General features: G+C 40.1%; 1 protein-coding gene across 1 annotated transcript; it reads left to right on the top strand.

Annotated features, from left to right (window-relative positions):
* Positions 1-267: 267 nt before the first annotated feature.
* fgl2a (fibrinogen-like 2a) lies at positions 268-10876 on the top strand. Its single transcript, XM_023417998.2, has 5 exons — positions 268-1069; positions 1863-2067; positions 6709-6928; positions 8476-8646; positions 8734-10876. Exons 1-5 carry the CDS (start codon positions 488-490, stop codon positions 9047-9049), a joined length of 1494 nt encoding a protein of 497 aa, XP_023273766.1. The 5' UTR covers positions 268-487; the 3' UTR covers positions 9050-10876.
* The last annotated feature ends 6292 nt before the right edge of the window (positions 10877-17168 follow it).

Here is a 17168-nt window from a genome sequence, read left to right on the forward strand (position 1 = left end):
GGAAAAGGACCTACCTTCTCTCTTCACCTCGCTCACTGCCCCCCCACCCCCACCCCCCACACTCCAATAATCTCTGTCCGCATCTCTGTGGTTTTTCACAATGCTGCTGATATGGTGTTTTGCATTACGCAATAGTCCTGCCCCTCCCATCCTCTCTAACTCACCACTCTCCCTCTTGCTCTCGCTCCCTCCCTCCCTCACTCGTCCTGATATTAATGACACAGCTATCTGAGGCAGCGGCAGTTCCCCTGCGCTCTCTCCCTCCTGCAGGCTGCGCTCATACACACACACACACACACACACACACACACACACAAACCAATAGGATACTGGACATTCATTCACATACTCCTATACCTACAACAGCTGCACACACACACACCAACACATACTATTATACACACACTCTTTAAGTTCATATCAGAGGCAGTTGCTGACACTCACTTTACACAGACTTATTTCTTCTTTACAATTCTCCCGCAGAAAAATGAGGACAATTGTTCTTTGCATCTGTGCCAGTCTTCTGCTTACAGCCACCCTGGTGCCGCGCACCAGCCGGGCAGCGGACTTCCCCGTCACCTCACACCAGAAATGGGATGCTAGAGGACCTTACACTTTCGGATCTGAATCTAGTACCCCCACCTCCTGCCCCATTAAACTGAGACCCTCGGGCCAGTGCGGGGCAGAGGAGGGGGAGGACTGCCCGTACCAGCTCACTTTACCTCCTCTCACCATCCATCTACCCAAGCAGTTCAGGCTGCTGGAGAAGACGATGAAGGAGCTGCAGAGTCTGAAGGAGGTGGTGAACAAGCTGAAGAGTGGGTGCCAGGAGTGCCGTGGGGCACGAGGCAATGGAGCTTTTGGGCATCAGCAAGCTGACCAAGGACAGAGGGATGGTGTGGAGGGAATTAGATTGGACCTGACAGGACAGGAAGTGCAAAGTGCATCCAGCCAAGAGGAGCAGGGAGATGGGATGTTCCCTGGAGCTACTGTGGACGGTACTGGACTGGGACAAGGTTCTATTTTTGGGAAAATTACACCAAGCCCAAGCAATGTGCAGGAGATGCAGGTAAAAGGCAGTCCAGTCTCTATAAAACAGACATTTTTTTTTTTTTTTACTTTAAATTGATGAATGAATGCTATCTCATAAAGTGGAAAGATGAAACAATATTATATTTTGTTGATGTCAGAATAATTTAAGTGTATGCTTTGTCAGCCTAATCCAAGTTAGGGTAGGCAATTCTTGAATTGCTGTCATATAAAAAAAAAAAAAGACAACAAAATCTGGCATTTTACTATGAGATCCTCATCAGCACACAGTAAAAAAATATTTAGAGGTCTGCACACACAGTGTAATAGTGGTACTGCACCAGTTTCTTTATATGTCCATCAAAACTCCACCATGAGCCAGTATTATTTATCAGCCTTGTGAAGACTGATCTAAACAAACTAAAGTAAAACATGCTTTATAAACATTCTAGGTACAACTAAATATGCCCAGTCAAATGTACCCAGCTGGAATGTAAACTGACCAAATGTTAACAGACCTGTAAAGTCCTACCTGGCAGCAATCCACCAGGGAAAATTCCTGGTACTGTAAACAGGGTGGGGAATCAGCCTTAGACACCAGCCAAATGGCAGTAAATTTTGCTCTGTCTGGTACGCTTGTTGACTCTCACAGCCACTCTGGCAGACGGCCAACCATCACGCAGACCTGTTTCTATTCTAAAATTCAAATTGGCCGGTAAAACAATGAAGGAGACTGGTGACTTCAGTAATCCACCTGCTTTGTATTCGGTGCACAGAAATAATCCCCCCCACCCCCCCTCCTCACCCTCCCCTCTTGCTCTGTCCCTTCCCAGGTGAAGCTGAATAGGATGTCAGCCAGCCTGCGCAATGCCAGGAGCCAGATCTCGGCTCTGCAGGGTCGTCTGGAGGGGCTCAACCTGCTCAACATGGAGAACGTGCAGGCTATGGTGGACAGACGAGTGGAGAACATCACTGGAGTGGTCAAACAGCTCAGCTCCACCTGCAACACCCAGTGTGCAGTACAGAATTCCCCTCAGTGTAAGCCTGCTTTTAGTAAGATTAATTTAGCAGCATTCTTGTTTTTGTTGTTTTTTGAGGGCTCCAGCCCTTTTTCTCCAATTACTTTTTCTTTTACGTTTTACGTTTTACCTTGTCCTCTGAAAGCCCTCTCCATCTTCTAAGGTATTTACCAAATATATATTCTCTTACAACTCAAAACCCCTTTCTCTGCATTTTCTATTGTTTTATTCTATTCTATCTTTGCTATTTCAAAGATGTCTCTCTTCTTCTCTCCTCCGCTCGTGCATTTTTTGTAATCCCTCTGGGTATGATCAAGAAGCCTGGTCTCTATTCTTTTCTACTCTCACAAATTCTCCACAGATGTTATTATGGTAATGAAATTCTGGCACACTCCAAACACATCCTGCAGTTTGGGTTGCTATGAGGTGAATTTTTTTGGCATAGGATCTATCCAATCACATCTAAGTGGACATGGCGACTTGTAATCACTACAAACAACCCTACTCTGGGTGGTCACCTTCACCCAATGAGGCCCGTCTTTCTGGGAAATGGGAAATAAAATCTTACAGGCTGACAATGACCTTCTCAACAGTACACAATGGTGTGTTGCGACATGCCTTCCCATTACCAGTGAGAACAACATTACATATTTTGGGGAGGCTTGTATAATCAGGAGAAAATTAATTTTCCCAAAAGATACTGTAAAGATACTGCAGTGAGGGTATCATGCCTACAAAATCTTCCAATGTACACAACATAACTACAGTAGAGCCCGTCTACTCACTGTAGCCATAGCAAAAATTACCCCAGCAACATAACTTACGGTTGAGGTCATACGGTACATGAGTGAAGCAATATGACAACATAGGGTCAAAGTGAGAATTCAAATGACCTCTTATATAACTAAATCAAGTGCCCTGACATTCCACCATGATGGTCCATATGCAGAAACTCAAACAAAGGGGAGAGGGAGAAAAGAGAGAGAGACAGATACTTGGCGCCTATGGTACCACATGGTGTGAACATTTAAGAAATAAGCTTAAGGGAGTGGAATCTCATGATGGAGACTTATCAGCAGGGATTGGAAACTAGCTAAGCATAACAGACATTCCACTTTACATTGGTGTAAAAGCTTATTTGGATGAGGGCACAGTTGAAATGCAGGCCACTTTTCAGACTGAAGCTGAATAATATCCCGATTCTGCATGAGTGAATGTGACACTATATTGGGGCTTTTATGTGGAAAACAGATGTGAGCTTATTTCTAAGTAGATTAGCTGGGACAGTGGTGTGAAGGGAATACTAGTTTTTTCACGTCTGTGTTTTTTCTTGCCTCTTTCTCCTTCAAACTCCCCTTCAATTCCTGGTCCTTCTCTCTTACATGTATCTGAAGCACATCTCTACTTCATCTCTCCATTTCGTGTCTTTTCTCCCCTGCTGCATGCATTTATCTTCTCTTGCCCTAACTTTCCCCGTCTCCCTCTCTTTAATCCCCTTTCCCGGTGCCTTCCCTCTTCCCTTCACCCCCCCCCACCCTAACCCTCTCTTTTGCACTGGAGGTCATGCTCTTGAGTGCTCGTTCCTGCATAAAACAACTAACTCTCATTATCTCTTGCCAACAACACAAGAAGTAATATAGGCAGCTTTCCCAACATTAGTCACGGAGGGCACACAGGGTCAGTAACACTTGTCTTTGTACATCAATCTGTCATGTTAAGTTCAAGAACCGGCAAATTATTCTGCTACAAGTTAGGAAATCATGCCTGATGGTGTCTGAAGTGAATCTGAAGGCAGTAGACAAGAGACAGCTGTTACCATGGAAATATACCAAAGTCTAATGATAAGACTGCCGTAGTTTCACAACATGAGTCTAAACAATGCTGTAATTGTTTTACTCTTGTGATTCTTCTTAATCAAAAACAACATTAAAAACTGAAAACTTTTTCCTTGTATACCAATGCAAATTCTGTCCCATTTTAGCACACAATGTGAAGTGTCTTAATTCTTCATCTTTAGAGACTAATACCAGATGCTGCATTAATACGCCCCTCTACCTCCCATTAATACGACATAGTAAAAAAGGCCTTGAGAGTTTAATGTTTTCCGGTTGTTTATCACAATGTCAAAAGTGCTTAGTGAAGCAACTCATGGTTAAATGGTTCTCTTGAATCCTTAATAAACTATCTAGCTGCCAAATTGTAGCAGAAATGATTAAATAACTGTTAAATAGAGATTTGAACAAACTAAATTTAAATTCTGTTTTCATCCTGAGCAGGGCAGGCAAGCGGACATAACATTTTAAAGAGATGTCGTATGAGACAGATGTGTGTTTATATCTAGATAAGAGGTGGAAGCAGTGGTGATGGATCATTTGAAAGTAAATGTTAAGTATTCACACATGAGCAGGGATTTAGAAACCAGCCACACTGGTAGAGCTCATTAAGCTACACTACAGTTCAAACATTTACACTCCATGAGTTTTGGAAAGACATCTAAGGACACACAAAAAACCCCCCCCAAAAAAAACAACACATTTTTCTAACTTCTCATTTAAACTTTTTTGTTCCAAGCTAAAAAAATACAAAACCTATTGAAGAAATGTGTAGCTAATAAAGCATTAGCGTTTATACCCAGACATTTTAGACCAATGCGGGATTGCAATTTCTCCATTAAGCAGGACTAATACGTATGTCAAGATGCTTTTATCACTCACAGCTCACACATTTGTCCCCCCCCCCCCTTTGCCAATTCCCATCCCCACTGCAAGAGCTAATCTTCACTTTCACTCCTGCAAGATATATTGGGGCCTTGAGGTGAATGGACAGCAATTCATGTTGCTGTTCAGCTACATTAAGTCAATTACTGACAAAAAAGAATGGATGCCTAGTCTGCTACATTGTCAGGAACTGCTTGTCTGACATGTGGTGACACAACTTCCTAAAGGAAGAGTGTTGCTTTTTGATGATGGCTTCATCGCATTAAAACTGACAGCGGTATTCGATTTAAGCTGTATTTGTAGGGAAAGATTATACTATCACTTTGGACACACATTTCCTTCCATTACAGGTGCTAATCTTAAATGAGTACTGTTTGTCACAAGGCATACTTCCTTGATAACACAGCTGTCTTCCTTTTATGTCAATCATTTATTTGTTTAAGGTAAAACAAGCAATGTGGTATTCAAGCGGTCAAGAAGTCATCTGTAAAAGCATGTCAGTCAATCTGTTACTCAGCCACCTCAACAATAAGACAGCCAGTCAGCTAACAGTCAGATTAGGGCATCAGTAAGTCGCTCATATTAGAGTTATTTAGGTCAGGCACAGTGCCAGTGGTAGTGAGATGAGGTGGCTCTCGTCTGCCTAGGCACACTGGCAGCCCGGTCAGACAGATGGGGACAAATGGAGAGGAAGATGTGAAGTGGAGAATCTACACAGGCAGACACTTAAAGTGAAGGAGACACTGAAAGAATTCACAGGTCAATACTTTGAATGCCGAGCGCAGACAGAGCTGTTAACGTGACAAGGATACATTTCAACCTCACACTCGACTCTTTCCATATGGAGTGATCTACCGTCTGCAGTACAAGTATTTTTGTGTAATGTGAAAGGAAAATACAGTGGATGGCTATAAGTCAAAGCAACCAAATATATGAATGGTGCTTTTATTTTGTGTGCCATATACTTGTTACACATACCTTCTGATTTAACCATGAGGGAAGAAAACTCAAGTCTAACCTTGCACTAATGTTAGCAGGAAGTACTACGACTGCACTCCCAAGCACAAACACTATTTGCTCTAGACTCCTCCCTGCACCTCAAGAAACCTGATGTTTGGTCCTCTGAGCTCAGAATGCACCTCCCTCCTCACTCTATTATAGCCTACTAAACCACTAAACAGATTTAACAGTATGACAAAACTGTATCAGCAATGGAGAGCGTCAAACTCAGGAGGGGTCCACATGCTGCCTGCCCAATGTCAGGATGATTTAGGCCCCAGGTGCAGAATGTGCAGGGAGGGGGTACGCCCCTCTAATCCAGTTTTACACTTTCCCACGTTTTGACAGGTCTGTTCCTTTCAGCTCTCAAATGCTAACTGACAAGGGCTTTTGGACCTTGGTTTTGGGTTGGGTCAGTGGCCTGCAGCGCAGCACAGGGGACAGGAGCAAGAGGTAGACGAATAAGTGGGAAGGGAATGAATTGAGCCAGTGGTGCAGCACAAGGGAAGGTCACTGACTTATCCTCCGACAGTGGACTTTGTCCTTTCACTCACTCTCTTTCATCAGAGTCCTCTGATTCTCAATGTGACTTTCAGAAAAGGGACACCATGCTGAGAAACAATGGAATAGACTGGGATGTACTGAAATGATTACCAAGAGACAGTATTTAGTGATACAAATGTTTTACGCTTCACGACAAGCTGAAATTTAGTGTGATTCACACAAGGAATTGTTATGTTAAGTCATGGGGAACAGTCTTGTAACAAAAGACATCTCATTCTCTTTTCCTTTCTTCAGTCCTCCCCAGCCTCAGGGGCTGTTTCTATTACAGTCCCTTGGTTGGGCAGAGAAAAATGCCAGAGCAAAGTGAAAAGATTATCGAATGTCTGTAACATCCCCTTAAAATTGTCCTCTCTTTTCTCTTTCTCCCTGTCTCCCAACAGTCATCTTAGCCCCTCGGGACTGTTCAGACTACAATGTGCTGGAGACAAGGAAGAACGGTGTGTATCGTGTGACTCCTGATCCCCGCAACGGGACTTTTGAGGTCTACTGTGACATGGAGTCCTTTGGAGGTGGCTGGACTGTGATACAGCAACGGCTCAACGGGTCCGTTAGCTTCAACCGCACCTGGGTCGAGTATAAGAAGGGCTTCGGCAACTTCAGGTATTGGATTTCAATCTTTTCAAGGTTACTCTGCGATAGGTCTTTAGTCATGTTTAGCACAGGGGAAAAAGATCTATTGGAAGCCTGTAGTCAAGTCAATTTTATTTATAGAGCCCAAAATCAAAACAAATTTTCCACAAATGTCTTTACAATAAGACACCCTCTACCCTTAGACCCTTGATTCAGACTAGGAACTACAACTTTGAGATGAGATCTGTAAACTCTGGGACATTACTTTATAGACAACTAGTGACCTCCAGCTGGTGTTGTAAGGTCTTATTCTTTTTTTTTTTGTAAATATTGTTATAGTATGTCGTGTTCAATAAAGGAGTCGGTTGGTTGGATTGGCAGATTTTCAAATCACTGACATCCAAAGTGTTTTTTTTTTGTTTTTTTTTACTCCCATCTGTATGCAAGACACAAGTCTCAGATAACACATGGGTAAAAGGAGGGTGGAAAATAATAATCACCACAAATCATAGACTTTCTTGTATGGTGACTGTAGTGTCTCTAGCCCATATAAAGCACAGTTGATGTTCTGGAAAACTTTAAAGGGGATATTGGCAAAAAACAAGTAAATCACATGAGGTTTAACAAAAAACATTTAAAATAAGAGGAGAAAAACAATCTGACAGTCTATGACCTCACAGCAAACTGTCAAATATGTGACTATGCACAAGTGATAGGACTTATACCTTCTCCTTGCTAGAACGTACCATTTCCTCAGGTTATCATGGGGGAGTGCTAGAATGATATAAACCTCTCAAAGAAAACAGAATAACAAACAAACCATCAATACAACCATTAATTCCTCTGTAACAGCTAACGAATATAACTTACTGTATATAGGCACCAATGCACACCCATGAGTGCACCAATTTTAACAGAAACTCAGTTCTAACCCTCCTTCCACAACTTGAGAGTGCCCAGTCAATCACTGTTTAGAGGGCCTAATGACACACACCTGTTCTGCCTACCACTGATTGTTCACCATCTGTTTTCACTATCACTGATGGATTTTCACTTGTAAAACAACAAAACAAACATATATCACCACATTAGGTTTGACCTCATTTAACAGATCATAAACCTGTGGACCAAAATTAATGACTGAAAGGAAACAAAAACAAAGTTCAGATTTGGGAACAGGAGAAAATACAGGGAAGCAGTCTTCTCATGATGATTTTTCTTTTTAACACAGTGCTTATACTATAGCTTTATTCAAATTGCAGCTCATTTTCTCTACTGTCCTCTCTGCTTTTCTAGGAATTCATTTTATATGGGAAATAACCATGGTTACCTCACCTACAGATCTAGTATTACCTCCCACTGAAAGAATAATGTCTCCTCCCAGCTTTCTTTTACTATCACACTACTCTCCCCTTGCTTCTTCTCTTTTCCTCTCCTCCCCTGTGGTGATAAGTACATTTATTTTGACTGTATCAACATTTCTAATCAAGTGTACAAGAAAATGAGCTTGTTTATATCCTATCCCTCATTTTGCTCTGTTCTGTCCCCTCCTTCCTCTATCTTCTGCTCTACTGCAGAGGTGAATTCTGGTTGGGCAATGACCATATCCACTTGCTGACAAAATCTAAAGACATGATTCTGCGTATTGAGCTGGAGGACTTTGAGGGTGTCCGGGAATACGCAAAGTACGACCAGTTCTACGTGGCCAATGAGTTCCTACGCTACCGGCTGTCTGTCAGTGGATACAGGTACAATATTAGATTCTGTGCATGCATGTGTGATCCAATATTCATTAAGGACAGTAACATCTAATATATATTGATGTGTCACTGTAGTGGGACCGCTGGGAACGCCATCAGTTTCAATAAGCACTTCAACCATGACCAGAAATTCTTCTCCACGCCCGACCGTGACAACGACATGTACCCTTCCGGAAACTGCGGCGCCTACTACAGCTCCGGCTGGTGGTTTGATGCCTGCATGTCTGCCAACCTCAACGGGAAGTACTACCACAAGAGGTACAAAGGAGTCAGGAACGGGATCTTCTGGGGAACATGGCACAACATGTCAACAGAGTACTACCCTACAAACTACAGGCAGGCCTTCAAAACTGTCAAGATGATGATACGGCCCAAGAACTATGCTCCTTAAGAGGACAGGTAATTATTCATGAGTATAGTCAGACAGATAGACGGAAAGACACAAATAAAGACAAATAAAATGGAAGAACAAGTAGACTCAGAAACTCATAAACATGCGCATAGTCATGCATTTGCACACATTTACACATGCATACGTGTACACTGAAACAGACTACAAGCCCTATAGCCCTATAGAAGTTTGAATGCAGTAATAACAAAAATAATTGTGAAAAAATTTAACTGTGCTATTACTTTCTTCTACTATAGTGAGTGTGGCCTTCAAAACGTTGGATTAAAATGATAATAATAAAGGACGATGGACTGTGAACGATGATGGACTAATAAAAAACCCACACATGCAGTGTAAAGGGCAGCCTCCTACAGGGGCCATAATATTATATGGAGGGTTACCATGAGAGATTTTTCACTTTTTCTCTGACATTTCTCCACTTTCTGTCCTGCCATCTCCCACTATAAACCCAGTCAGGACACAGCACAGCACATAGTAGTAGTAAAAACTAATGAGCTATAATTTCTCTCCACTCCAAATGGTTTCATAATTAACAGCAGCCACTCAAGTGAGGTATATGAGAGCTGATGATACACTTTTGAGTACGAATGAAATTAATTGAGAAAGACTTCATCCTGGGGTCAGAGTCAAACTGTTAAAAAAAAAAACTAAAAAAAAAACCTACAACCAGTGATACACAGCACTCTTTAGGCAGCAGTGAAGAAGTAATAGCTTCTTTGTCATTATTCAATAACATTGGGACACTTTGCTAATGTATTATTATTATATACATTATAAAACATCCCAGTATAAACATGTAGCCTGAGATAAATTTCTATTGGGTCATTCCCAAGTACATTCTGCATTATGGGTGGTTTTAGTAAATTCTACTTGACAGGAGCCACAGAGCAGGACAACGCTGCAAGAAAAAACTTTAAATTGTTTTTCCACCCATAGCTGTGGGTGCACTGAACTACTGCGCATCTCTTGATGTTGATGCCATACACCAGTTTTCATGTGTAAAAAAAGAAAAGAAAAAAAAAAAGCCTTCCGACTCACCACTTGTACAATACTGCTGCCTAATGTTAGAAAACTGTATATCATCATTTAATCCATTTTATACACACTGTGAATGGGAAAGATGGGGAAGGAAATGTTTGACTTTAAGGATGTGTACAGTATTTATTTTATTTTGTGAGGTTATGATAGCTTTTATATAATACATAGGTCATACAGTACAAAGTCTAATGATTGTTGACATTTGAGCAGTGATAAAGACTGTGCATTATTGTGACCATTCATAGTAAATATGTGTGTATTTGGAGCTTTGTGTGTGTGTACAATATTGATCTTTTCTATCATTCATATTCAACTGTCATGCCAAAAGATATGCAGTTTTTATATCAAAAAAATGAATAAAGTTCTAACTACATGGCTGTGTACATTGCAGTGTTTGGCAGAATTAAATCATATGGATGCCTATTTTCAAAGCATCTTCTGTATTGGAATCACCCTCAATAAATGTATACAAAAATGTATACAAGTTTAGCATGAGTTTTCCACGAGTAGAAACTCTGAAGTGTCTGTCGTCTAGTACCCAGGGCTATATGACGCCTGTAAAAATGGAGGGATGAGGTGCTGCATGCCCATCATAAATGGGTTAATGAGATGTTCATTCAATAAAGCAACTCAACAAAAGAATGAGTTCATATCAGCTTCACAGAAGATAAATGATCAAATTGTGCGTCTGTGACTTTAATGTCTGTTTACTGTATGTGACGATCAAGTTAATAAAAAGTATTGTGCTCATCCATGTGATGATTTCAAGTTCCAAGCATTCACTTTTGTTTAAACATTAAAAAACATTTTAAGTTTTAAACATTGTAAGGCACATAAACCCATTTACAGTACCAAGTTATATTCTATGAAGAATTTGTTCTTAAATACACTAGCACTGGTTGTTTGTAAAAAGACGCATTAGATCCATTAGTTCCCTACAACACTACATACTCTTTTAAAAGCATTTATAATCTATTTCTGTATGATTTAAGCAATTAGAGTAAATAGTGTCACTGCAACTGCAACAAATGTGATGTTTGTCTTCCCTATGAAACCTCTAAAATCCCATTCACATAAAATATGATAATTTAGTCTTATGATGAGTCTTACCTCATCTAGGCACTGGAAAGCAGTAGTAGCAGAAACATCAGTACTGGAAGAGTGCTGCTCTTCTGGGAGCGACGCATCAGGTGCAAGGGCCAATAGAGGGGCATTCGCCTCTGTTCTCTTCACCTCCTCCTCGTCTTTTTCATCCATGTCCACTTCTGCTCTGCTGGGAGGCCTGCTATCCTGCTGCTCAGATAGACTCACTAATGACCCACCAATGTATTGATGGGTATACGTAGAAAGGTTGATGATTGGAGGAAGAGCGACAGAAACGGGAGTGAGCAATGCAGTTATGAAACAGAACACATGGTTAAAGGATACTTCAAAAACATCAGCAATAGGCTATGTGGGCTGCATATCTTTAGATTGGCTATACAGTACATACTCTCTGTAATTTCCCTAGAGGAGAGTTACTCTAAAAATGTAATTCAGAAGAAAGGTCACAGGGTAGTTGCAAAAAGTACTGCTACACAACTGCCTGGAGCATTTGTCAATACAAATTGTTCAAGAAACAAATATATTATAAACGTGGGTGGTTTTAGTTTGAAGCCAAAACAATGTCATATAATGGTTTGTTGTTTGCAGTCTTTGTCTGCAGTTTTTCAATGCAGACTTTGAGGGGCTGTATTCCTTTTCTAAAACCATTAATGAGTAAATAATAATGATAATATGATAGATAGAGTAGAGACAGACAACACAGGGTAGAATCAATTAAATGTGTGAAAATTGCACTTTTATTTTGAAGGAATTCGAGTCGGAAGTGTGGGTGGCGGAAATCAAAGTACATTCTGGTTTTGAGTTTGCACAAACCAGTGCAACCACACAATTTTGGGGGCATATTAATAATTTAAAATAATTATTTTCAAAAACCAAAGTTTTTGCGACTGTTAATATATGTAAAGTTAAAAATGTAGCGGTTTAGCATCTTTAATAATCATATTTGTAAAATACTGATAGAGCTTTATGGACGTATTCATGGCAACCCCCCCTACAATTTTCCCTGTAAAAGTTCTCCACATGCACAAATTATGCCCTCAAACCGCTAAAATATGACGCGTTGGCCACTAAAAACCTACAACAAAGCTAACGAGTTAGCTACAAGTAACGTTAGTTCGCTTAATATCTATGTGGGTGTTTGCTAAACAAATAAACAAACATTTCTGCAAAAGTCTTACTTTTGAGTATCTTGAGTTTTCGCACTCGTCTTCAAGACTCCGTCCTTTTGTCCCACGAAGCTACAAGAACATGAGCTTTAAAGCTACAAGACCATACGCTTTGAACTGTTACAATTACAACCACTGCTCATGTTAGCAAAACCCAATCATTGATTTTTCTCAGCGTGTTGTGGTTACCACAGCAACGACGCAATACGTCGCCAGTCATGTCAGGTGAATACTCATGTCGTCACATTGTTTTTTTTTATATGTAGGCTATGCTTATCTTTTGCTCCTTAAAGTTAAGAGTAGATAATATTCAACTTAGTAAAAGATTTTAAAGTTTAATCCAAAATCTCGTTTTACACTTGCCGTGATTGCCCAGCAGATGGCGGTAAATAGTCATTTACAGTTGACTTCCAGCACACTATCAACATTTGTCATGCATTGGCCACACAAAGCAGCATCAAAGGCCAGCTGGCTGAACACATTGAATGACTGAGCACTGAAATGGAACTATAATCAACTGACCTGAATCCAAGGTGAAAACGATGGTGATGATGCAACACTGCTGTTCCCCTGACAGCTTCTTTCCCACACTGCACTCTTGAGAGCTGGCATAACCCATTCTTCACCCCCTGCAACAGCTGCAACAACAGCCCTCTGTAATGGCTTTGTCTATTACTCAGCCTCATTTGAGTTTAACCATATCTCACCAACTGACTGTATACTTCCTTGCGATTTGTTGGTTTGGCAGAGGAGAGATACTATTTTTGTGCACCAAGTCAGCAGCTGAAATGACTGATGATTTTTCCAGCGATTGCAGTTTGGCAGTTTGGCTTGACTTTGATTACAGATTAAAAAAGTGGTGAAACAAGGGAGACGGCATCAGCATTATAATGGCAAACCTTTGAGATCCAAATTTCATGCTGTGTTTCCATTGTTAGCCAGGAAGAATTAAAGAGGGTGGAGATGACGGAGAATCAAAGAACAAATCTGACTTCTTAAAATGGCTCTCTAATTAAACCTGTTCATTGTGTAGACCTAATTTTACCACCACTTGTTAAATTCAAACAAATGACCCGGCACTTTGGTATCAATGTTTGTGGTGGAAGCCAGGTTTCCAAATTAACCTTGAATCCTCTCCAACAGTCTGGATATGCAAACTTCTGAATCATATATTTATTTTTTGCTGAAAATCTGTCCCTCGTGTGCCCCTCGTATTACCATTTTTGGCTAAATAAAACATAAGCCCCAGTTTTATGGCTATTTTTGGGAGTGCAACTTAGAACTGCAGAAGTATGTGGGCATAATGAAAGGATGCTGAAACTTAAAATAAAGTTTGCTTTCTTCATGTTACTATTTGTTGCTGAGTCAGTCATTGGCATAATGCATCGACTGTACCACTCTATGGTCCCCGGATGTTTGCCCTTCCATCCCAGTCAAACCGATAAAATCATCTGACTATATGTGTTTATGTTAAAACAATTTTGCCATTCATGGGTATGAATTTTCTCCCCCACAGTTCACAGTACCTGCTGTGAAGTTTAACATCTATTTTAATCTATAACAGATGTTGATGATAAAATTTAATCAGTTAGCATGGCTGAAAACTGGGACTATACTATACACTAGATTGGCAAGTGGATGCAAGTGGTCTAAATCAAATTATTGAGATTATGCATTTTAATTTGCGTTTAACTATGAACTGATTTATTGCTTTGTCTTTATGCTGGTATATCCTAATAGTGTAATGTAATTTATACAGTGTGTTTCCACGTGTGATGGGGTGTAACCTGTTGTGTTTAGGATTTATCGTTTATAGTGCAGAGAAATTAGTATTCAAAAATAGTTATCCACCTTGTAAGAAGGTGAAATCTATTTTAACAAAATTATTGCTCACTCACTAACTCAGAATATTACTGACATACCACGCTACTACAATATGTGTTATTGCAACTATATATCAGTATAAGATAGATTTTAAGGGTGACGTTCGCTGCTACTGTTGTTTTATGAACAAGGTTGAGTATCACAGCAACCACAGGTTTCACATTGTATGTGTGTGCGTGCGTGTGCATGTCCTGCATGTGTTTGATTGCTCACTTGCCCCTGCATAAACCACACCTTTGGAAAAAGTTACTGTACTCCAAGGGTGCAGCATCCAGATCTCCACTTTACTGCTGTATTGTAGTCACAACAAACGCAACTTGGGGATAGTGGGGTAATTTTACAACCCCCACCACCTCCTGTCTTTCATGTGGGGTTGGGTGTTGGGAGGCCATTTTAAATGCCCTAATTAACACGCACACACACACAATGAGCGGTGTTATTTTTCCATACATGTAATCTGCTGTTACAGTTTCTCTCGTCAAAGACTTTGTCCTTCAGACAAAGTGTCTGGAGACAGTTTATAAACAGATGTTTAAAATCTCTTAAAACCCTGGAACCAGCTTTTATGGACGTGCAAACTGAATCATCTGTGCACTTCGACGATAAAACGTGTGTCTTTACCTTATATTCAAAGATGGAATGGGTTCTAACAATAGATGAAACTGCATGATATGTTATGACTACTGTTGATTTGTTCAACCAGAAGGATGAAAACACGAAACTTAATCAAACTCCTCATTGCCCTTCTCGTTGGATCAAACTTGATCCTGCTGGGTTTACATTCTGTAGGAATATTTCAGAGTTTAGTGGACTACCTAAAACATAAATCACAGAGAAACTGAGAAGTGCTCTTGGCAAACTATGAGTCTGATGTCATTTTTCAGAGCCTGTACGGGATCTCTGTGGGGAATCTAGGACATTGTTCCTCAGGGACTCTTTTACTGTAAAACAGACCTGTAAGACCCCCTCCAGCTCGAACTCTGATCCACCACCGTACATGGCTTTTCCTATAGACAAAAAAAATAGTATCTTCATCTCCAAGAAACGTCAAATGAAGCCATATGTGTGAGCCAGTAAAAGCTTTGCACATTCTCTGCAGGATATCTCGAATCATTTGGAACGAGTGCTGACCTTTGAAGATTGCCTAATTCATCAATAACCTGAACAGAAGTTGTTTGTATTTCGATATATCAGGAAGTGAGAAATGTTGGCGCACAAAGTCACAGGATCTTATGGATGGGCCACAAACTTGAACCCAATGAACAAAGTAGAATAGAAGGTCACATGAGCAGTGGAATATATTGTGTATCATATTTCACCGTATATTTCACATTGCAGCATGTTGTGTTATTTTGCATGTTATCTGCATTTTGCCATGTCACGTTGGGTCCTAAACTTGTAAGAAGTTTTTTTCCTCATATCAAACAGATGTATTGTACAGCATATCATGCAGGATGTACTGGGTCCTTACATGGATTTGTTTGGGTGTCCAAACAAGTGAGTTAATCACACTTACAACCTGCTAGACTGTTTAACTTGTTCTTTATAAGATGACTATAAAAAAAACACCTGGTGTGAATATGGTGTGTTGGGGTTTTTTTTTTGTAAAAATTTGTTTTTTAGAGGCAAATTCTTTGGCTGATGTAACATATTTGAAGCCTTTGATTGTTGAATTTTGCCAGTGCAGGCCTTTGGAGTGAAGTCATGTTTTCATACCTTCCCTCACTGAGGAAGTCTATGAGAAAGGGGATGTAACAAATCTAAATGTATTTCTTTTATGGCATTTTATGATCATTTTTGTGCCATCCACACAGTTTATAGTGGTGTCATAAAAGAAATACTAGACTGAAATGGTATAATGTACAATGACGGTCAAGAAATATGTGAATATTGATAAAGCTGTATTCAAGAACTTGTTTGTGGAGCAAGTGGACACATAAGGATTCACAATGATATCATATAATATGAATATATTTGCACTAATGTGGATTCCAAACCATATAAAAGGCCTCTTCTCTCTAACTTTGATGTGGTCTCCGTACTTATTTTACGGAGCTGCAGCATGTTCCTCACCAGGCTTTGTACACTTCTGAGGGACGTACATGTGGTGCCGCTCATATAACAAGTAACTAATCTGTGGCTAGCTTTTGCATCAGGCTGATGTGCAATAAAATGAAACAAATTGCCAACCGCCACCCTGTATACGTGCACAGGTATAACCTGAAAGGAAGTGGATTGCTTACTTCAGCATTTTCAACTACAATTAGATTTTATTATGCACTTTTTAGCCTGAGGGCCACTTTACAGTTGTAGACTGTTCCTATTATCTTTACAGTGTGTTTTTAACTTCAGCAATTTAGTGTTTTGGATTTCTACCGTGTCTCCAATCTGGATGCTTCTGCTGCCAAACAATTTTTCTCTCTGAGACAATCAAGTTTATCCCGACTTTTGACACTTTAAACAATGACCTTGTTTATACTCAGCTCATATAAATGTTAAAAAATAATAATGTGAAAAAGATCTTTAAAAGGTAATTACAAATCATTTGGGGAGAAAAAAAAAAAAACAAAAACAAAAAAAACAGCCTGACTCTGAATGCCAAAAGACTAAATCAACTTCAGTTAATGCTTTTCACCTTAAATGCCCAGTGTAATTATAGTTTACTGGAACCTACTGAATCACTGTCTTTGTTCATATGCGTAGCTTTGGACTGTAACCAGTAAAACAAAGTAGAGCCATGAGTAGCAAAAAAAGTGGATTTCATCCCAAAAGTCTTAATAGAGGATAATATTGTAGCAAAAACCAACTACCAGAGAGGAGAACATTTATAAATCCTTGCTTGAAAGCCGGCGGCGGAGCGAATTAATTGATTGCAGGTATGTGACCCTCCATGACCTCTGAGGTGG

The sequence above is a fragment of the Seriola lalandi genome, unplaced genomic scaffold (assembly GCF_002814215.2).
Source record: "Seriola lalandi dorsalis isolate HSWRI2012SDOR001 ecotype SW California unplaced genomic scaffold, Sedor1 jcf7180002054579, whole genome shotgun sequence".
Lineage (NCBI taxonomy): Eukaryota > Metazoa > Chordata > Actinopteri > Carangiformes > Carangidae > Seriola > Seriola lalandi.

Excerpts from the sequence above, each read along its gene's own strand:
- fgl2a (XM_023417998.2), top strand. The coding sequence starts at position 488 with ATGAGGACAATTGTTCTTTGCATCTGTGCCAGTCTTCTGCTTACAGCC. Across the intron at positions 1,070-1,862 it reads GCAATGTGCAGGAGATGCAG|GTGAAGCTGAATAGGATGTC; the intron begins GTAAAAGGCAGT and ends GTCCCTTCCCAG. Across the intron at positions 6,929-8,475 it reads AAGGGCTTCGGCAACTTCAG|AGGTGAATTCTGGTTGGGCA; the intron begins GTATTGGATTTC and ends GCTCTACTGCAG.